General features: G+C 33.3%; 4 protein-coding genes across 4 annotated transcripts in view; 3 read left to right on the top strand and 1 right to left on the bottom strand.

Annotated features, from left to right (window-relative positions):
* LOC106108020 (beta-1,4-glucuronyltransferase 1) overlaps positions 1–3,903 on the top strand; it is a 57,634-nt gene extending 53,731 nt beyond the window's left edge. Inside the window, exons 5-7 of the mRNA XM_013289086.1 lie at positions 209–341; positions 2,182–2,315; positions 3,319–3,903. Coding sequence (XP_013144540.1) covers positions 209–341; positions 2,182–2,315; positions 3,319–3,516 — 465 coding nt within the window. The 3' untranslated portion in view covers positions 3,517–3,903. The remainder of the gene's footprint in view (positions 1–208; positions 342–2,181; positions 2,316–3,318) is intronic.
* Positions 3,904–5,830: 1,927 nt separating this feature from the next.
* LOC106107935 lies at positions 5,831–6,580 on the bottom strand. The gene has a single exon (XM_013288968.1). It carries the CDS (start codon positions 6,578–6,580, stop codon positions 6,008–6,010), a length of 573 nt encoding a protein of 190 aa, XP_013144422.1. The 3' UTR covers positions 5,831–6,007.
* Positions 6,581–11,029: 4,449 nt separating this feature from the next.
* On the top strand, positions 11,030–19,988 carry LOC106107886. Its single transcript, XM_013288896.1, has 6 exons — positions 11,030–11,171; positions 13,397–13,749; positions 14,118–14,238; positions 16,494–16,688; positions 17,495–17,570; positions 19,494–19,988. Exons 1-6 carry the CDS (start codon positions 11,132–11,134, stop codon positions 19,870–19,872), a joined length of 1,164 nt encoding a protein of 387 aa, XP_013144350.1. The 5' UTR covers positions 11,030–11,131; the 3' UTR covers positions 19,873–19,988.
* Positions 19,989–20,761: 773 nt separating this feature from the next.
* Positions 20,762–21,967, top strand: LOC106107930 (probable endochitinase). Its single transcript, XM_013288963.1, has 6 exons — positions 20,762–20,831; positions 20,953–21,059; positions 21,150–21,270; positions 21,358–21,558; positions 21,645–21,714; positions 21,807–21,967. The coding sequence occupies exons 1-6, from the start codon at positions 20,789–20,791 to the stop codon at positions 21,943–21,945; spliced, it is 681 nt and encodes a 226-aa protein (XP_013144417.1). The 5' UTR covers positions 20,762–20,788; the 3' UTR covers positions 21,946–21,967.
* The last annotated feature ends 1,811 nt before the right edge of the window (positions 21,968–23,778 follow it).

Consider the following 23,778-nt stretch of genomic DNA (forward strand, 5'->3'; position numbering starts at 1 on the left):
ATAGTAGGACAGTTGCGCCTACCAGTCATGAATTGTGGACTCACTAGCGCCATTTAGTGTTCACACTATGCCAGTTTATTGCTGTCTGTTGTTACTGTCTTAGCCAAGTGTAAACTGGACATAAATGCGTAACTTATTGGATAGTAGGATTAAAACTGTTTTGCATTTGATTTTCAATTATCATTATGCATTTATCATGTAATTACAGGTGCCGTCTACTAAAACGGAACTGCAAGCTATGTTGGTGAAGAAAACGGCCATCCCCTTCCACAAGTATGTTTGTCCAAACTGTCACAATATACCACAGGGACAGCAATGGATGAATGCAGCCGAAACTAGCCGTAAGTATAAAACAAGTTAAGATGTATTTAAAAAAAAGATATCATAAGTAGAAGTGTAAAATAGTCTACTTTCGACTAAATTCAATACAGCTATCTCACTTGTTCTCATGTTATATATTTTTCGTCTCTCTCATGTAACGACATGGTGACTACCCAGATTTCCTTCACAGGCACATTACTGCTAAATATGTGTTCATGTATTCTAATTGTTTCCAATTGCCTAGATGCTTTCTTCACCAGAATGTTACCATCTATTCATTGACCATAGTCGTCAAGGCTCCTAAGGCCGTCGTGATTTAACACCCATTTACTAACAAGAAGCCGGAACAGATCTTAACGACTACCAAAGCACGGACAAGCATGCAATATTGTAAATCTATACAAGACACGGATATAGATTTTACTTAACATATGCTAATAGTAATTAGTATGTTAGTTACATTTTTTAAAACGTAAAGTTATTTTCTATTATAATAGTTGTACTGGAATTAATTTCTTAAATTCGAATATTGGTCTGAAATCTTTTAACTACGATTTGAACTTTAAAAGTGGGCCCACACCTTTCATTATACAATCGCACAATTGTCTGCGATTGTCGATTGTTTCGCAGCCAATTCAACTGTTTAGTTGCACAACTATCGAAGTGTGCGCACGTCCATATAAGCTCATAGGAATCACAGCGCGACTAAAAAGTTGTGCGATAGTTTAGTGAAAGGTGTGTGCGCAGTAAAACGAATCAACAAGCAATTTGTTTGTTGGCAATATTGTAAATGTTAATTACAATGAAATGATGTCAATTACTATGTAAAGTTTCAAAATTAGCGTATTCATTATTGTTACATTTACTTTGTTATTTCATAACCATTTTAATTGCATGATGCGAGTTTTATAGCAAATTTCCTGCAAAATTCACATTTATGTATATGACTTCGTAAAGATTTTAATGACCAATTTAAGATATCAAAATATTGCTATACGTAATATCTTTCAATTGTAATTAACACTTTTATTACCTTGTTATATTTTAGCATTTAAAAGCAAATCTGAATTGATATGCACATCAATGTTATGAAAACAGAAACAAAATTAATGCAATAATTAATTATACATATATTCAATTAAGAAGAAAATGTAACATCAGTTTTAACTTTTATCAGAATATCGTTAATTAAATAAAAACTCATTAAAACGTTTCCAACAATGTCGTTAGGTTTGTCTGATTCAGAAAAAGTTGGCTTATAACGCCATGCCACATAGCCATGTAATGCTAGTTACACACGACATTAAATCATATATGATACATTCGCTTCAACATTCGTATAGTTATTGCACCGCTGTCCATCACTGTTAATACCTGGCAATAAGTCCGGAGCAGTAATTAATCTCGTGTATTGAACGTCGTGAGCTATTTATGCCTGCTGGAGCGAACCGTGGCCGTCGTATGGGGCATTCTAATTGCGTATTATGGTTCAATGACCTCCACCAGCCGCTCGCCTCACGTTCGGCGCAAACTTTTACGCCAATTCGCCAAGTCTCCGCGAACTCGAGTGCAGTCTCGACTTCCTATGCTAATTAGATCACGCCTTCGCTTCGTTATCGTTAGAATGCGAGCTAATCCATTGTAGCTGTGCTTTGTTTCTATTTAATTAAATTATCTATTTTTTTGTAAACAGTAGTAGATTTAAAAATAACTTGATGACTGAAAGTCTTTGTTTGAATTCATGATTTACAAAGAAACTTATTACGGAAATTATAGCAGTAATAAAGGACCTGTGACTTTTATAATCTCATTGTTTATTACAATCTATGTTTAAAATGTGCATACAATTAATCATTTCAGAAATGGACGTATTCCACGTTGGCAAGCGACGCGGCAAATACGTCCACTGGGAGCCAATCTTCATCGGCACTCACCAAGACCCTTACTACGACGAGCGGCTCAGCTGGGAGGGGAAGAAGGACAAGATGACTCAGGTAACTTGAAAACCTTGATACAATGTTGAATTTGTTAATGTTTGCCAACAGTCTGCGTTTACTCTACGATATCAAGAACTGTTTGTTCGTTTTAGTACAATAAAGTGTCATGAAAAGATTAACTGAAATGAATTGTAAAACAAAACACGATCAAAACATCTAGAATACGTTAAAGAGGAAATAAAGCCCACTATACACACTCAGTTTTAAAACTAAGAACTTTTCAGTTATGAATATTACATACACAGGATTTATCTGAACTATCTAAGTGTTCGGATGCAACTGAGCGTGTGTAGCTAGCTTAAGGATAAATGTGAATATAATTGAGATCATTACCACTGATCAAAGATTAAAATAGTCTTATGTTTTTGTGAGTCGTGAATTTATCGTTTACACCAATTATTTCTTTCTTTTTACAAGGTAAATAATAAATTGACAGTACGAACCAGACGTGTAGTGGTAGATATAATTCGTCCTTAAAATCCACAAATTCTAAAGGCAATGAAATTACGACTCGTTGCGAACAAATTCAATTTTGCGTTCAAAAGCCTCTAATATGCAGATTTTGCTGTTGGATTTAACCGTTAGCAAGTCGTGTTTAATTCCTATACTCTTAAATTCATGAGCACGTGCTGTGAATTGAATTTGCAGCGCTGCAAATTTACACAGACACGCACAAACGCAGTTCTTTACTGTGGGAACGCCGTTAAGTATAGTGCCATTCAAAGTTTATAGCGGCTCGAGATGCTGCGAGCACAATTTAGCATGCGGGATGTATTAGTATGTGTAGTGCGTAGGTATACCAACAGTTAATTATAAACAGTCATTATGTTTGCATCTAATAATAAGCATACAAGTTTGAATACATACCCTAGCACATTACACGCGATAAAACGGTTTGATTTCTTATCTGGCAATGTAACTGTTAAGCCCCTTTCATAGCTAAAGATATGCTATATTTTATTTAAAGCATACCATCTAAAAATATATCTATGTTTTCCAGGGTTACATCCTCTGCGTGAAGGATTATGACTTCATGATACTGAACAACGCGTTCCTCATCCACAAGCCCGGAATCAAGCATTACGCCAAGAATCCCAAGAGGGACGCGATCGCCGGCCGACAGTCGAGCTTTGTTAAAAACGTCATAATGCCTGAACTCAAGAAACTCTATGGCGTCAGAAATGGATGTGCATTGTGATCTATATACAGATTAAAAATTACGCACAACAAAATTGCGCACTACACAAATTATAGAAAAATGACTTGAGTTCGTAACCTTTGCCCTGGTTGGAATACTAAAACGTAACGAAACATATCATATTAAAAATAAGACGTATTCGCTTTCTACGGTAGCAATTAATCTTATAGATTTTGTACTCATTATATCTTTTGCGGACATGTATTCGATAAGTGCCTAATTAGTGAATGTAATGACCAAAAATTGACTTCCTGACTCACACGTGTATACCGTCTTTTTCTAAATACATAATCTGTCCAAATTGATAAGTATTTAGAATTTAATATTTCAAAATTAAGTCATATTTGGTTAAATAAATATTAGTTAGGGCCTGTCCCACCACTGTCTGAGACTCAGATAGCTTAAAAATGACCATCACATATTTTACACTTCGGATTGTTTATCAGACAATTTACAATTTGGTGGGACAGGCCCTTAATGAAGTAAATGATGAATATCAAGAAGTAACACATAAACTGACTAATAGCTGGTTTCCCAGCTATTTTTAACCATCAGTTAGTGTTTTTGGTTCGATAACTTCATGAAATGCATTTCCGAACTACGTAACTTGAGTTTTATTCCGTTGGAATATAACTCAACGTAGTACTAACGAATCGCTAGGTAATGACAAGATAAGTGGAAACTTCAGAAACCCAGTATAAGGGATCCTATTTTAATACACCAAATAAACTTAGGAACAAAACATTTCTCCAGTAATCTTAGAATACATTTAAGTTATCGACGTTAGGGTCGTGAGAATTTAATATATCGTATTAGAAATAATTTCATAATTCAAATGTAAAGAAAATTTCCGTTTTTATGTAAATATTTTAGTTTATTTTTAATGGTTTAAGTTAAGAAGGTACTTGACTATATTTATTTAAGTACTTTTTTAATGAAAGCCGTTTGTGGTTACAAGCCTAATTTAGGATGGGTCTCCAACCTTTGGTTAATACTTATGTGGTTCGCCTTTTTAGGTTATAATGTACCATTTACCTTTATAGACAACTAGTGGGCTTATCCTAGCTTTTTAAACATTTTATTATAATATTGAATAAATTATAGCCTATGTTATTTAAGGATATTGTAGCATTATATTGGCGAAAGAATTTTTAGAATCGGTCCAGTAGTTTTTGAGTTTATCCGTTACAAATAATAAATTTATTTTTTTCTTTTAAACATCAGCGATAATGTTTCAAGATCTTCCATAATTATTGTAAAGGAATATTACATGTTTAATTTGGTGTATTTAGTGTCCAAATATTTGATTATTGTTTGGAGGCCCATTGTATTCTATACTATAAACGCGTAAGTTTTATTTAAGATTATATATGATTAGGAAAGTGAGATGATTTTAAATCATTTTAAAATTTCGAATGTAATGTGTATAGTTGACATTTTATATGGTGAGCAATGACAGTTGACATTGACAGCTCTAGAATATTCTGCGTTACGTTCCGTTTTACTAACCGAATTTCGAATTCGAAATTTAAATTGTAAACGTTATGTAACGTAAAAATTGGATAACAATGTTGCCATGTTAAAAAATACTTTTAATGTCTGGGAAGCTCATCATATAATCTGAGATTAGTAATAATGTAATGGTTCGTTCGGAATGGTTGAAGCCTGTCCTATTTTGCATTTTGCCTGCACATTGTATATCATATTGCCTTAACCAGAACGGTTTATAATCGATTGTAACGTCACTATATTTTAGTTGTAAGGTATTTTAAGATCTTGCTGTAATTATATAAAATTGTATTAAAATATTTTGAGAAAGCGAATTTTCAAAATTTTTTATATTCGAGCTAAGCGATTTGTATCCAGCCTAATTTAGAAAGTGACTTAAGTTATGTGATAGAAATACAAGTGTTTAAGCTCACCACGTTCATTAGTTAAGTTTATTATAAGTTATGTAAAGTAAGAATATTTTCTTTATATAAAATCTGAAAATATAACATTGGCGAATGATTAGTATTGTTTTAGTTTATTTTAGCTTTAAAAAAGGGGTTTTTGGTTATGGTACACGCATGTGGTGAGTTTTCACTTAAGGCATCAAGTGCCCATTAGTTTTAAAACGCAATACCTATTGAAAAGTCTCTCAATGTGATCATTTACGAAAATGTATTTATCAACATGTAATATTGTGCTAAGTATTTTATCTTGTACGTCAAATTTTCATACGAATATACAGGTGTAATCTGAATTAAATATGAAATACAATTTGCCTTTTTTATTTTTCTATTAATTTATTCCCTTTCAAAATAAGAGATATATAAAAAGACCATATTTGTGGATATTTAGAAATACCTAAAATGCGTAGTTCACGCTGTAACCAGAAATAAAGCAATGCTTCTAATAAGAATAAGACGTGAAAGGAAAATTATTCAACGGGGACAACATGAAAAGGCGCATTAAAAATATGATCGTACGATATACGATAAAAACTAGTTTACTTATTAATTAAGCATAAAAAGAAGAATACTTTAATGGTTATTAAAACACTAAATGATTGTATGGAGTTTGCATAAGAACGTTTGTAGCCTGGACGAGGTCCTGGTGGATAATGCGTGTCTGGAGGTCGGTTCAAGTCTCTGTATCGAGCAAACTCATCATATGTTTCGATGCGACTTCTACTTTCAATTGGTACTTCGGTAGTTTGCGTGCCAAAGTTCTCACTTTGAGTGCCAGAGTTCTCATTTTGAGTGCCAGAGTTCTCAGTTGGAGTTGTCTCATTTTTAGTTTGAGTTTCAGGGTTTTGTTCGACTCCATTTTCATTTTTGGAATCGGACTCACCGTTGCGACTATCTCCATTTGAGTAACGTATAACAGCCCCTTGATTTAATGTTTCCAAATATCTAACATTTCTAAAAGGTATTTTCCCATATAGTAAATTTGTATTAGACGGTACATCGATGTTAGTTTGTACCACATATTTTACTTCATTTAATAAATATTTATTAACAGTACGTAAAGATAAAATGAGAATAAAACAGTTCAATGACGAGATCCAAGTTTTATTCATTGTTTATGAAAACAACCAAACGTCACATTGACATCCAAAGTTACTATACAATCACTGATATTAACAAAAGGATAGGTTAACAGAGATGACAGCTTAGGCTTCATTTCCAATTCAACGCTATTGTTGATTTTACAGGCAGTTATTTTCATTATTATTACTTTGAACGACCACCACCGCTACCAACCGATACTGGCAGCGACAAAATCTAGGCACACAGTAGGTACCACTTACAGCCTGTCCATTGATAGAGATAACGATAGGTATAATCGCTTCATTAAAAAAAGGTCCAATAAAAATGTAGATAAGATCGCTATATATGTAATTTGGAATTACAACAGTAATTACCGGTGGTCCCGGTGGATCATCAAAGATCTAAGTAAGACACAGCAAAGGTTTACGACGGTGAGGAAAATAAAAGTTCACAAATTGGAGAAGAAATAGCAACAAGGGTTCTCCGATAACAGTAAAATTTTAACCAGGGGCTATAAGAAAAAAGTTAGTTCTCATGTCTAGGACATGGTAAGAAGTATATTATATAAAAATATCTATTATACAATAAAAAATAACATGAAGATACAAGGTACAGGATACGAGATACAACAGACAAGGTAATCTCACCTGGTAATTACCTTGTCTGTTACTGTCATTCGATCACAAGCCTCAACTAACTTATAACAAAAGTTTCCTTGTTCTACGGTATTTTATTACACTGTGTCATAAAGGGAAGGAAACTCTAGCTTTGATGTGCGTCATAGTTCATTATAGATTCCTTACTCATCAAGAAAATATTATATCGATGATAATTTTGATATTTAAAACGATGAGTTTGAATGTAAAGTTCGAAAGGTTACCGGATATATGAACGATGGTATTGAATCATCTATTAATAATTAAAATATTAAAATAACTAAGAGGTTTAAACGACTTAAAACATGAATATATGTAAGATCCTATATGTAACCTAAATAAAATCATTCAAATATTAATCGATTTCTTAGAAAATTCAGAAATGAAATCTATATAAACTATAGTTTTTATTGTTAGCAACAAACGTGTTCCTTTTATTATAACATGTACTTAGTATGTAAGGTTCGAAAATCACTATGCTTTTTACAAACTTTTACTTTTTTATCATATGAAAATCTTAACTTTAAAAACAATATATCACAGAGAAGTTTTATTAAACTTCTTAACTGCTACATCGTATGAATCAACAGAATGTGAAATCCCAAAATACGTATGCAAAATGGCGGGCGGCGGGTGACGGGTGTGAATACGAATCAGTTAGCGGACCGAGATAAGGAAGCTGATCTTCAGCGCGTACGTGTGTTGAAATTCAAGATTCTGGCAACGGTTTTCCCCATTCTGATCAATGTTTGATGATTTTTTCCATAAATTGTTGGCAAAGTTTGGAATAAATTATTCTTATGCTGTCCTTTTACATTGTTAAACCCTTTCGAAAACCAGCGGTATTAGAGGCTACCAAGGAATTAGTGACCAAACACCGTTATTCGGTAAAAATCAATCCGCAAATAAATTTATTTTAAACATTGCTGCATCTTTTTTGCAGGCGGACACTCCAAGAATGTCAACATCAAGCAGGTTTTCATTAGTCGTATATTATTCGATTCATCATAAAATTGTGACTAGATCTTTGAGTTTAAAACGTACATTTTTTAATTTATTATCAGGTATGATCCATATGTACGTAGAATTTTAAATGTGGCTCTCCCAAAAATCACCATAAGTAACATATCCCTACACCTTTTAGACAATAGACTTGTGTGACCTTGAGTAGATCGATCGTCTTTTTGTGGGAGGTCTAATTACGTGAACATCATACGTGGACGCCATTTAAATCTTTTGGCCCCATACAAAATGCTGTCGATGAGTATAAGCGTTTAAGGTGTGTATAACCACTACCACAGATAATACAAACATACTAATAACTATAAAAACGGGAACTAATTTAGTATAAAAACAAATCTCTAAATTAAGATAAAATGAAATCATTTTTAATTGATATTAAATATACTATAAAATAGTCATACTTGAATCCTACTCAGTTTTATTTTGCATATGCAGAAGATAAGGCTCTTAGTCATACCTAGGTCAAAGAAACATAAATCTAGTACTAAACGTGACCTATACTATAAATCTGTACGATGAACTTGTACACCGGAATACTAAAAACCTGTGTCTGATTTAAATTGAATTTCTGCCAAAATCTATGACTAATCCAATACAGCTTTAGTATCCACATTACCTACACGTACGTTATAAATTATTGTAAATTGTTCGCTGTTACAAATTCAGAACATTGCTAACTAAAATGTTGACTTAGCAAATGTATTTTCTTACAGAAAAAGAAAATAACCACAGTCTATGATTGCATGATTTCTTCTATGGAGCTGAATAGTCCTGAAATTTATTTATTAAAAAACCAACAATGTATAAAAAAAAAACTTTAAAAACGGCTGTCATATCGACACAACATTCGTAGATGCCCAACAAAACAAGACAACCTGACAAGACAATCTATTCATACTTGCAAAAATAATTTTAAATAAACAATTTATAAAACATTTATCTTGGAAATATTCCTTAGAATCTATGATTCATTTTTAAAGTTATGAATCTGTTTTCCCCCACATATACAAAAATGGTTAGTAGTTTATTAAAAAAAATATCTACAAAGTGCAATATAAGTTCCTCGTATCCAAGATACTTTATTTAGACAATTAATTTGGTATTTAAAGACTAATTTAAATTTTGTCGAAACGAAATTTCCTAATTTCATTTATTTTGTGTCTATTTTATGCAAACGACTGCATGATGAGAAACATATATTGTAAGCATGAAACCTCTTTGAGATAAACTTATTACGAAAGTTATCGCAAGCTTCCACTGCTATCTATAATTGTGTACAAAGTTTTTCATACCAAAGAAATTAACAGAATCTATAAATGTCAGACCTTTTAAAACAATAAATATTTAAAAGATGACAGACGGCACAGCTACAATCAACAAATATGTGAATAAACTTGACCAATAAATGAAAAGGTCAAGATCGAATCTAGACGTTTTGGTTTGCGCTAAAACAAACTAAAGCAGGAAGGAGGTCAATATACAAGGTCTCTCAATTAGCAGATTTAGCAAAAATACCTAAAATTAAATACTAAAATTCTACTATTTTAAATAAGTGTTGTATATACAATCGATGTATTTATTTAAGATAAATTTTGGCTCTGTTAAAAGCGTCTTTTTTATGAATTCTGCTTAACTTTCAGTACATCCTGTATAACAAATTTTGGTAATAATTGACTTTAAAGGATTTAGTAGAAGTACATTTTGGAAACTAAAATTCCGCGAGGATGTTTGGAATTGAGAAATTCTGAGAAAATTGGTTTCTTAATATCAGACGAAAAACATCAGCTTTTCATACAAAGGACATCAACGCGCCAAAATTTATCACAAACAAGTTTTTAATTTGGTTTTCTGATAATATTATGATTATTAATCGAAAGTGCCATTAGTTTGTGTGTCTTACACACACAACTGTAATTATTATAAAATATGTTTATTAAAAAAAACGTAGATACACTATTTGTCCTTTAACAGGAAGTTAGCTAACCTTGAAAAGGGATAAATGTGAACTGTAACATGACATTTGTAGTATTTATTACAAGAACGCGTATCAAATGTCTTGAGAATCCATCAGCATTCAATATCACAATATCGGATCACGGAATTCACGCAAACATGTGACGTCACGACATACAACTACAAGTACACTAACATACATACAGCATCTAAACACGTGGCCGTGGGTTCTATTCCCGCCACCTTGAGTCGTGAACCATAATGATATGGTACAATATGGTATGGTACTCAAAATAAACCCTAGTATTCATTCCTGTCAACAGTAGTGCTATTGTATTTAAAAAGTTGCTGATATAGTTATTAACATAGATAAATCTTATACTTTGGTTTTTATAAACTGGTGAACCATTATGTTCTAATTATGCTTTCAATTTTAAAGGTTATCTAATTCACGCTACAATAATTAAGATTCGACCAGGAAGTAAAAATAATTTAACGAAAAAGACCATATTCTGTTGTAGTATGGTTTTTCTAACAATTTTATCTTCCTATCTCATGTTATGTGGTAGTTGATAGTACACGATAGCTTACTGAAAACCTATTTGTCATCTAATTACGAGTACCGCAGGAAACTAATAGTTAATACCATTATTGCGACACCGTTTGGCTGGAATTAAAAAAAAAGTGAGTAGCCTATGTGTTCTTCCAGACTATCACATAACAACCATAACCAAATTATATATACAAACTATATAAACTTTCGCATTTGTAATATTAGTATGATTTCCTTCATGCGTATATATGACGGTGTAGGGATGATGTAACAGGGTGTGGTCGGTGTGATGAGACGGGGTTTCGCAAGGTGTGTCCTCAAGGTCGAACATCTCAGCGCCGTAAGCCAACGCTCTCAGTACCAATCTTAACGCGAACGTCGTCCGAGTGGTCGATATGAGGATCGCTATTGTGATATTGTTTTGCGTCTGCGCGGGTAAGTTACGCTTATTTACTATCTTATAATAAAGGGCTTATAGGGTTTATACATATTTTTGTGTCATTTTAATTGCCTATAATTTATAAGAAATGACATTATATCGTAGCAATAACCGTAGTTGGCAAAGTTTGTTTTAATATTATTAACTAGCTTTTGTCAGACTTGAATTTTAAATCGGTAAAAATATTTTTGATTTTATTAATTATCTTTTATAGGTAAAAATACTTTTCTCTTTATAATATTAGAATAGATAAAGGACTTTCTTTATTACTACATGGAATTCTTAATGTAAGGACGTAACTTTTTAGTTATATTCGCATAGTCAAACAAAAAAGAATATAAAACAATTTTTAAATAACTATTTATAGTTTAAATAATATCGATGTTTCATTAAAAGAATCATATTAAATAATAATAACGAGGAACTATATGGATTTATCAAATTGTGTAATGCAACGCGCGGTTTGTCGTAAACAATAGCTTCATTATAATTGTCTAAGACAAATTATAAAGAAGATAGGATTTATTAATATTCAAACATATGATAATTATTTGCGCAACTAGGAAATAATAAAATTATTGTTTTGTTTCATGTTAAATTACTATAATGTAAATATTTTATTAACGTGTAAAAACATGTTCATTTTCATGTCAAAACGTACATTTTTATAAAATAATAGCTGTTGCTTGCGACCTCTCCCGCGTTAAAAAATATAGCCTATGTTACTTACTGATAATGTAGCTTTTTGATTGTGAAAGAATTTTTAAAATCGGCACATTTTTTGAGTTATTTCAAGACATACAAAAATACAATCATCTTTATAATATTGGTATCGATAACTAAGCTGTTAATTTTGTAATGTTCAATTGTTTTTAAAAAAATACTTTTCATTTCTCTCATAATCCAAAATATAGTCTATTAAAATTGGATAATATTTGTAATTATAAAAATAATGTATTAAGAAAAAATTCTGAATATAAAACGACCTCGAATTGTTAAAGGACAAGAATCAAATCTACATAAACTCGTAATATATGGCATTTATTTTTAAATTATCTTCAACATCACTCACTTAAATATCACCCAATCAATATTCCGGTAACGAATTAAATACGTTATTATTAATTGAATCTATATAAAACATTTTAATGGTGGCCATCTTTAAAAGTCGTTGTCTCGATACTAAATTTTATCGCAGTTATGTAAAATCATTTACTTACTGTTACAACAGTTTCGATATAAAGAGAATCTTGAGATAGCAATAACAATTTTACTATTTTACAAAATAACTTGCAACATATTCGTTAAAATACATTGTTGACTATTGTTATTTTAACGATTCTATCGTCTTGAAACAAGCTCCTATGTTGTAAATTGTGAAATCGATAGTCACTTATGTTCTTAGCTATCAAAAAAATCATAACTAGGTACTAATTTATTTTTATTTCGAAAAATATATTCTTAAAACAAAAAAGAATACTAGAAAGCCAAACAAAAGACAAACGATATATTCCTAAAGTATTAATATAGTACTTTTATAGGTTAGATTTCCGATTGCATCAAACGATTGAAAATTCTTAGAAACAGATGTATTTTTTGTTATTATTCCCAACATTCCCTACATTAAAATACCAGAAGAAATATGCTTATTGTTACTACAGCTTGGGAATCAGCGACTCAAACACTCGTAGACGAAATGCGTACTATAAATTCAAATAGCAGAACAATGAAATGAAAATATTTACATTGAATCTTGCAGAATAGTAGTATGTAACCTACAGTAAACATTACGAATATTTCTTCCTTCACATATCAGCTTTCTCTTTTGTTTTATCACCATTTAAATTATGTAATATGGGTGTTTTCGGTGACTACATCATTTGGGGTCACTGTGCCATTATAATTTTAACCTCTGCAATCGATATTTGAAAACACGAAAATTGAACAGTTAAAAATTATTTGATAGACTGCATTGCAAACATAATGTTTTAAAAAAAATGTGTGTTCGTGCTGAAAATCTTAAGATTTTATAATAAGAATAAACACTCTAATCTCAGTAAATTTGTTGTTAAATGATAATTTATTTTTATTTACTGCTTTCCGGTATACTCGTGAAGGTTAGTTTTACCTCTCATGCGATACCCCCTAACTTACAATCCACGAGTTAAATTTAAAACTCTTCAGATAATTGCTCTTTATTTAAATAAGATTTTGTCCACAGTGAACGCACAGCAATCGTATTCAGAACAATTGGCAGCTGGCGAAGAGAATTTCGACAATAATGGAGAATTTGCTTTCGATGAAGTAGTCGGTATCGGTGAAGGTGGCGGTTACACTCCGGGTATTGAATCAAACGAAGCTGCGAGGAACTATGATGAAGATAGTGAAGTGATAACTGGTGTGACCGACTCCGGTAGTAGCATTGGTAATATAGATATTACCAGACAATCTTACGTTCAAGCGCCCGATCAATACGAATCACAGTCCGCTCCAAAAGCGTTTAACATGAGATGTGTGGAGAAGAATGAACGCTACCCGGTACCAGGAAGCTGTGATAGATACATCGAATGTCTGGTGAGCATTGCCTTATTATAGCTATAAAATTTAACGATACTCAAATTGTTAAGTTTCGACGATTGCTATTTTATTACTTACCAGCTGTTGCTCGCGACTTCGTCCGCGTGAAATTAAAAAAATAACCATAAAAATAGACAGTGTTATTTAAAGCAATTACCTTTCTAACGGTGAAAGAGTTTTTAATATCGGCCCAGTAGTTTTTGAGTTATTTCAATACATATAAAAACAATTTTTCCTCTTTATAACATTAGTATAGACTAACTGGCTAGTTCCTAAAAGTTTTGCTAATTATAAAGATATCACAATTTTAATTGCCAAAATATACTAGTGTGGTATCAATAATGATTTTATATTTCTTCTAACAGAACGGTACTGCGGAGGAGAAGTTATGTCCGGATGGTCTGCGTTTCAACCCTAACGTGAGATTCAACGTGTACCCTTGCCAGTATCCAACCGATGTGCCCTGTCTGGCGCGTTCCACTCTACGTACGTATGAATTCCTATTTTCTATTTTGATAATACACCCGAAACAGCTGTATAACTTCGTTTTGTTGGCTTGAAGCTTCGAAGTATTATAAATAGCGTGGAATATATGAAAATGTGTACAATATTATGTAGTTGCTTATGACGATATTGAAAGTACTCATATTGTATGCTTTAAAAAAACCAACAAAGCAGACAATAAAATAACACTTTCAGTATCTACTTGCAAGCGTATAAGAGACATAATTACGTATACAAAGTGTTAAATAAAATAAACAAACTTTTACTAACATTTATAATTATAATTCACAGACAACTTTCTAGTGTTACATGTTAATAATACTAGTCTTAATCCTTTAAGATGTAGCAAACTATATTAAAATAGAAACTATCAATATATTTGACTTTATTAAGCGCTTCATAATGACATTGTTTGTGCAAATGCAACAACTACGTACAAAACAAACTCAACTTTGATATTTAACCACTATAAAACGCATTTCATTTGTTTTCCTTCTTTTGTTTGATTTAATCGTAAACAATGTTTTAATTTAATCTTTTACATTTACATTAAAATGTGTTATTAATATAACGATACAAAGCAGAATGTGATTTAGAAAAAATTTCCAACTATCTATGTAGAGATAACTATAGTGTTCTGAACACCTTTTTAATATTCTCTTACTAGCTAGAACCCGCGACTACGTTCGCGTTATATTAAAAAACAAAAGTCTGTAGCCTCTGTTTTCTTCTACACTGTGCTCTACATCTATACCAATTTCAAATCCGTTCAGCTGTTTATATTACTCTAACAAACATCCATCAGTCTAAACTTTCGCATCATCAACTTGCCCTTATCCTTTACGGAAGGTCGGCACAGTATGTGCTGCTCTTCCATGAAGAAGTCATCAGCTATATTAGCTAATTAAATCTATAGATACATATACAGGTATGGATAATTTTATTATGAAAAAATGTACAAAATCATCGGAGTCTTCTGTGAATAAGATAATGCATCCTAAGCCAAAGAATCAATGTATTAAAACAGTAAAAAACTGGGATCAAATGTAGACAAAAAACCCTAGTCTATTTAAAGATACGTGTACAAAATGTTAACACGGGTTTTCTAAGAATTCTATGCGTTTATTTATTCTTAATCGTGAATTCTTTTAAATGGTAAAGCACGCGGACACTAAAACAGTTAATACCAGCCAGTAAATAATAATTATGAACAGCATTAAAATGTTATTAAAAAAATTATTAACAGAATACAAAAAAAAACATGTTTTTGTTATGAACTTGAAATCTACATAGTTATTATTAATCTACGATATTTTACCAAATCAATTCTTCGCCTTATTTTTATACAAAATACAGATTAGAAGACTGGCCATGTAACTTTGCAAATTAAAAGAAAAAATTTTTACAATTTTTAAGTTTTAATCAAATAGCCCAATTTTATAAGATTTCGAAATATGACAAATAAAAAAAGTTTGCTAAGTACACAGTATTATAAACTATTTTAGTAACAATTGTTTGGACGTCTTAACCATGTTTTAAATATTCACTATGGGGTGGCCATACACTAGCATTGCGTATGTCTTAGGTTTTATTCCCAACCGTCACCCTGCTCTGCCGTCACGGCAGAATAAACAGTATCATCGGTCCCACCTTTTATTACCAACATCACCAATAAGGTCAATGAAGGAACTGTTATAAAATAAGTTCCAACCGTCCCCTCGTCGCAAAAGGCGCGACAGATGAAACTTTTTATTCTTATCTGTCTCTACGTGGAGACAGAGCGGCGTGACGGTTAGGTATAATCCTTTAGGTCAAACATATGCACAACGCAAAAATACTTGAGATAATTAAATAATTACACGAGCAAGGAATTTTTACCTTCGTATCTTTCTATGACAATGTAGTTATCTCCAAAAGAAGATATAAGGTAGTAAATGCCATTCTTTGTTGAAATAACTTAGTGTTAGAATAATAACGTAATAACGTAGATGTGAATTGTAGTTTATAGGTCCAACGTGGTGCACTAACCATGTACCAATGCATTTTCAATAATTATAGAACTACATTCTTCTGTCATTATTATGGTTATGACATTGAAAATTGAATTGACATACTCGTATGTTTTCATCTCTTAAATTCTCTTTAACTAATTAGTGACATCAATCAAAGTGAAGGAAACCGTAGGTTCCAGTCCCGTGAGAAACTTAACAAATGACGTAAGAAATCTGCAATTCCAGAGCCAGCTCAGCCAACCGACAACTGTCCCCATCAGTTCGGTTACTTTAAGATCGGCGATGCTAAGAACTGCAGCAGCTTCAGGAACTGCGTGAATGGAGTGGGATACGACTTCACCTGCCCTGAGGGTCTTGCCTTCAGCTCTGATACCTACAGATGCGAGTGGCCCGACCAGGTCACCGATTGTGATGCTGAAGGTAACAAATTTTAATATGATAATTGATGATTTAGTCGATAGAAGGCATTGTGTTTCCAGACCATTATGCGACTATTTTGTGTAATATTGGGTCATATATTCCAAGGAGTAAATACTTGACGCTGACTGCTAAAAAATCTTTTTAATTATCACGTATTTTCAATAGAGATGTAAAAATAACTTATTGTAATCTTCTAAGTATTATTCCAAAGGTAAAAAACCTTGTAATATTAAATAGAAAATATTTAAATTTGAAACCGCTCATAAAGTATACAAGCACTTCATTATGCCAAATCAAAGGCAATAATTAAGAATATTAATTTACCAAATAAACCCCGGATTCACTGTATGACATTTAGACGACATTAAAATACCTATTCTATGTTCATCATACTGACCTATGTGATCATGTTTTTTAATCAAATTCACGTTTATTTGTCACACTTTTTAAATAAAACTGTAGTCTTATTATTATACTTTAGTATTATCAGTTTATTATTAGGTACAAATCATATATCTTACGCATTTATTGAAATTTTTACTTCAATTCCTATTTGAAATATAACATATACTTATGGGCCCTCAATTAATTTTGTACAATACACAATTATGTGTTTTATTGCTGCTTTGCCACGCCCTTTACGCTTGAGTCGTTTTCAGTTCGATCCTTGGAACATCGTCTTAAGCTTATTTGACTGCATCTACGATATTATGATTAGTATTACTTTTAGTATTGAATAACAATAATAAATAATGAACAACGAATATGTTAAATTACTTATGCTAATTATGTCGTTTTTTTTTCAGCCTTCCTCGGCTTCAAGTGTCCAGAGGTGCCAATCTCTAAGGAGTTAGGACCCCCTGCGGGTTATAAGTTCTACAGGTGAGAAATTATTAACAGTACAAGTAATTAACTTACTTAAACTTACTTGCTTAAAAGGCAAAAAAACTATGAAAATATATTCCACAAGTAATTTTTGTGTGCATGAAAGAAAAAAATCAAATCTTATTTACATTACGATCTTCGTATTACAAATTTAAAAGGTCATTGAATAAAAATACCACTAAAAAAAACTAGTTTAAAGATAGAATAAAACTTACGATAGAAAGACCAGACAAAGAAATAGTTTTTTTAAGAGTAGTTTATTATTGATTTTCTGACAACAACGTAATTTCTACTACTACAGATAATTTATTATAGTAAAAATAGCGATTTCTAATGCTTAATTTTGTTTTAAATCAAAGAATTTAAATAGGCACAAATGAATTTCAAAATAGAATTAAGGTAAATCATTAGGCAATTTAAACTTGTTTTTATAACTTTTTGTGAAGATATGAATAGTTAAGTGATGCGTCAACAGTATAATTTACAATATAATACGCAAATTGGTGATTAAAATAATGTTATAAGTACAAAGAGAACCAGTTGCCCAATACGACCGGTCATCGGGTGTCAGGTCACCGCTAAATGTCAACGGATGACAATCGACCTTGCGTTATGTAAGATGTTAGAAATACCAGCCGCTAAACGTTTGCATAAGGCCTATCCGGTATATAATATTCAGAGAGCCTGTGTCCATTTTACTACGTGATAAATAGTAAACAATTCCACTGGTATTGCGAAAATCTTGATGAAAAATACTTTTACAGGCCAATTTTTTATCCAACAAGGATTCCAAAAAATACATTCAATTGTTTTCTAATTTAAAAACGAACATAGCTTGAGTTATTGAATACTAGCTTTATCCCGCGAATCCGCCTGCGTGGAATTAAAAAAAACAAAGTAGAAAGTCTATGCATTCTTCCACATCTATGCCAAATTTCGTCGAGATCCGTTCAGCTGTTAAGGCTACCAACTCGAACAAACATTAATCAATCTAAACTTTCGCATTTATAACATTAGTAAGATAAATTACAATCAATGATATATATCGGTGTCCTAAAAGCAAATCTAGAAAATGGGTAGGGCCGCACTAACGGGCGTATACTGAAACGATTCTTAAGCACTTCTCTTACTATCTGACTGATTTTACAATTTTAAAGCAATTTAGAGTTTTAGAGCCTTATCATTTAGGAGACTTATTAAAATGTCGTTTCAGAATTCGGCCATTAGGCTCATGAGTTGCAATGTCGAACTTCTGGACTAACAAAAGTCTATTATTGTACTCTGACGGTCACAAGCAATAGCTTAACGGGTCGCTTGTTCTCATTGTTTGAGGTATTGCATAAACTTACCATAGGTTTAGACTAGAGCACATATACATAACATATTGCTATCCCTCTCACAATTGAGATAGACAGAGTTAACAATATCGCATTGTATAAATTATTGAGAAAGTAACGGTTACATAAACATTGAGAACACTTATTGATCTTCCTTTAAATCCCATTAGCTTTTGCTCGTGGTTTAATCCGTGCAGAATTAAACAAGAATCTAGTAAGAATCATCCCTTATTCGACTTCGACTCCGTCCTCGTGGAACTAAAAAAAACAAAAGTACATGTGCCCATGTGTTCTTCCAAGCTATCCTTAACTTATACGCCAAATTTTATTGAGATCCACTCAGCTTCTCATGTTATAAACTCTAACAAACATTTATCCATTTATCTAAACTTTCGCATTTATAATACATATTAATAAGACGACTACGAGGGCTAGTTTAGCTTCTTAACAGCGACAGACTTTTCAAATCAGTTCAGTCCTTTCGGAGCCTATTCAACGCAAGAATCAAATTCTTTACTTTTTATAATATCAAGAATAGATTAAGGACGTTGATAGCTTAGTTACATTTTCCTATCACTTTCAGGTCCGTAGGTGACTGTCAGAAATATTTCCTATGTATCGAGGGCAAGCCACGCGGTCTCAGCTGCGGCGGCTACTCCGCCTTCGACGAGGTGACTGGATCATGTGTCGCCGCTGACGACATCGAAGCTTGCCCTGCGGAATTAAAAAGTGCTTCTGCCCGTTCAAGACTCGCCGAAGAACAACGACGCATTGTTGAAGAAGAACTCGCCAAGAAGTGGGCTAAAGGACAACCTATCATCAGTACAGTTGGCCCCTCGAAGTATTACACGACCGCACAACCTAAATTCGAACGTCTGTTTAGTACAGTCACACCGGAGTTATACGCAGAGTATGTGACACCGACAGGCGTCGAACCTCTAGACAATGAGGAAAATTTCTAAGTCCAATTTAAATATTAACTTCATGCCAACTGCTCAGTGATACTTTGTCTAGTGTAGTTTAATGTTATTTTATAATGTAACCATCAGAATGTTAATATAAATTTTATAGTTAAAAATCGTTTTACTAATCCCATCTAAAACCTCACTGTTAGCCCTACTAAATTGTAAATTGTCTAATAACAATCGAAAGTGTAAAATACGTGATGGAAATACCAGATTATGTTCCCAGTGACGTCATTTTTAAGCTATCTGAGCCTCTATCTGCCAGTGGTGGGACAGGCCCTTTATGTGATAAATTTAGTTCAAAGCGGCTATTTGATACTTTAAGATTTTACTACTAGAACTACGTTTAACTTACGTATTTTGTTAGTTATACTCTAAAGTTTGATTTGGTTTTTCTTCGAAATCTTACTAATCTTACTTCTTATCTTACTAATATTATAAATGCGAAAGTTTAGATGGATGGATGGATAGATGGATGGATGTTTGTTAGAGTTTGTAGCCTAAACGGCCGAGCGGATTTCGATGAAATTTGGTATAGATGTGGAGGATAGTCTGGAAGAACACATAGGCTACTCACTTTTGTTTTTTTAATTCCACGCGGACGGAGTCGCTGACGAAAGCTAGTATAAAATAAAAACTTTGGAGTTCATTGTATTTGAGAAACCAAGTTATTGGCTTTTACTGAAAATACATTTAAAAAAGCATCTTTTTAGTTTGATATTGCCCATGGTCATTGTATCATTGCTCAACTCAGATTACTATAATTGTGTTGTAATTACTATTCATTAAGTACTAATTATAATACTTGTAATACCTCATTAAAATTACATTTTACCTATAAATTCGGTTCGTTTTGTCACTTGTCTATCATTCCTCAACACTCTACGAAGAAGTCAAGAGTTCATTTATAAAAATGTATTTCTTCGTTTGTTTCGCCCTTCTTGCTGCGGTATCGAGTAAGTTTATTTATATATTAAAAAAATCAAGTATTATTTTAATATCTTAGTGCAGTCTTCTACGACGATATCTTATACGACGTCTAGAATTATTTTTATAAATCATTTCTATTTATTTTAGATGCCGTAGAGGTAGTATCAAATGGTGCGTTGGGAGAAGATGTGTGCAAGGAGTACAATGCGTACTACAAGATTAAGGGCAGCTGCGACTCCTACGTGGAGTGCAACGTGAGTGACGCCGCTTGTTACGTTGATATTTAACAACATGCTACATTGTGTTATACCAGTTTAATGTATATATTGAATGCACGTTTACAGGAGTTCAAGGCGACGCAAAAGACGTGTCCCGATGGTCTGTACTTCATCCGCGATGTCCAATGGCCTTCGTACCCGTGCGCGTACCCGTCTGACGCGAAGTGCGAATACAACGACCAGCCTCGTGAGTACATACCTGATCTCATCTCACTGTACACTAACTACTCTTTACACACAAATTATTCTCTAACTGTGCCGATGTTCTCTGCAGAGCGAGCCGTGTCATCGGCGGATTGCAAAACCCGGTATGGGTTCTTCGCGTCACCACTAGCAACCCGCTCCGATTGCGGCAAGTACCGCATGTGCGTCGAGGGCAAGGCCTTCGAGATGGAGTGCGCGATGGGCCTGGCCTTCAACCCCGAGAGCGGCCGCTGCGACTGGCCCGACCTCGTGCCGAGCTGCAGCGCTGAGGGTACTCACACTTTCCTCGTTTTGTTCAAAGTGCAGTACATACAGTACCAGAACTGTTGCTGATCTTCCTCTTGTTTGTGTTTACAGAGTTCCTCGGCTTCAAGTGCCCGCCGGCGACCTATGACGAGTTCGGCAAGGCGTATGTAGTGAACTTCAGGTGAGTACTACTGTGATGTGTGTGCGCATGCACCGCCATGAGCAGTAATCTAGCAATGAGCCGAGTTGTGAACTTGTTTTCTGTCTGCGCAGCATCAAGGGAAGCTGCCACTACTTCTTCTCGTGCATGGAGGACGTTGCGCGGCTGCTCGTGTGTGATAGCGGGTTCGCTTTCGACGCCACCGTCAACCACTGCGTCGACGCTACCAAAGTTCAATGCAAGGAAGAATGAAAAAATAAAGCATTAAAATATTTATTAACTAAGAAAAACACTTTTATTAAAAACAGCCTGCTCAATAGAAAACTTTATTTTATTGTTTACATTTGTAAAAGTTTTAATTGCTTATACCAAAATCTAAGTACACAAATAACAACGAAAGCCTTTGCCAGTGGCTAACAACTATCATTACCAAGGCAATCTTGAAAATATGCTGCAATTGGCTTGTTGTTTTAATTCCTTTCCCGCATGATTTTATTTTTTTTTTCTTTATTCACTCCCTAAATTAAATAGCGTGAAAACACATAGCCTGCTACAAAGTATGTTTACGCTTGAGGTTCGACGCCTGTCGGTGTCACATACTCTGCGTATAACTCCGGTGTGACTGTACTAAACAGACGTTCGAATTTAGGTTGTGCGGTCGTGTAATACTTCGAAGGGCCAACTGTACTGATGATAGGTTGTCCTTTAGCCCACTTCTTGGCGAGTTCTTCTTCAACAACGCGTCGTTGTTCTTCGGCGAGTCTTGAACGGGCAGAAGTACTTTTTAATTCCGCAGGGCAAGCTTCGATGTCGTCAGCGGCGACACATGATCCAGTCACCTCGTCGAAGGCGGAGTAGCCGCCGCAGCTGAGACCGCGTGGCTTGCCCTCGATACATAGGAAATATTTCTGACAGTCAGCTACGAACATAATAATGTTAAATCAGTATATTGAGTTTATTAGTAGAATAAAGTTACCCTTAAATGAAAATGCATTAAAACAACACATAGTGGGAACTTCGGTTAAATATGCCTAAGAAAAAAACTATGCTAGTTTGAATAAAACCAATGCAAAAGAAAAAAATATTTTTGCTCTTATTATAAAGAGGAAAGACTTGCATTTTTATAAGTAATGAACTGTTGCCCGCGACTTCGTCCGCGTAGTATTAGAAAACATATAAACTATATGAATTACAAAAAGTTAGGTATCCCTCGGGAACCGGACATTTCTCTTTTTAAGATATGTTGAACCATTGCAGAATGATCGAGTAAACATTAAAAAACTAAATTAATGAATCCCACGGGAACCGTAACTATTCCCGGGATAAAAAATAGCCTATGTGTTCTTCCAGACTATGCTCTAAACCTGTACCAAATTTCATAGAGATCCGTTCAGCCGTTTAGGCTACAAACGCTAACAAACATCCATCCATCCATCCATCTATCCATCCAGCCATCCATCTAAACTTTCGCATTTATAATATTAAGTAAGATGAAATGACTCAAAAACTACTGGGGTACATTTATTTCACCAATATATACACTGAGAAACATAAGCTACATTTATTACTATTTTTTTTAATTTCGCTCTGACGTAGGCGCTAGCAACAGCTAGTAATCAATACAACACGAACGTAGTCGCTGGCGAAAGCTAGTAATACTTTTACCTCAATTTAAATTGCTTTATCTATCGCCTACATTATTCTATTGTGATAATCCATAAACATCTCTCTGATACTACAACTATCTTGGTTTTATATAAATATTCCAAATAATAAAAAAGAATTCGGTTTATTGATTTTGTAGTCTTGGAAAAACGTTTTACTTCGGGCTCTGTGTATCAAAACCATTATAATTCTTCAAGCGCTATTTCTAAACACTTGTGGAATGGAAGAGACCATTTTTTTTATAGGTGGCGCTTTGCCACCCTCTCGTTCTGCCCCTGGCGCGGTCAGCCCAAGGTCTTTATTATTCTTTATTTAAAAATCGATTATAATTTTAAAACTTGAGGCTAGTTAAATTTATTACAAAAAAATCATGAAAGACAATATTTACAAAGAGACATATCGCTATCAAAGTTATGTTCC

The sequence above is a fragment of the Papilio polytes genome, unplaced genomic scaffold (assembly GCF_000836215.1).
Source record: "Papilio polytes unplaced genomic scaffold, Ppol_1.0 DF821845.1, whole genome shotgun sequence".
NCBI lineage: Eukaryota > Metazoa > Arthropoda > Insecta > Lepidoptera > Papilionidae > Papilio > Papilio polytes.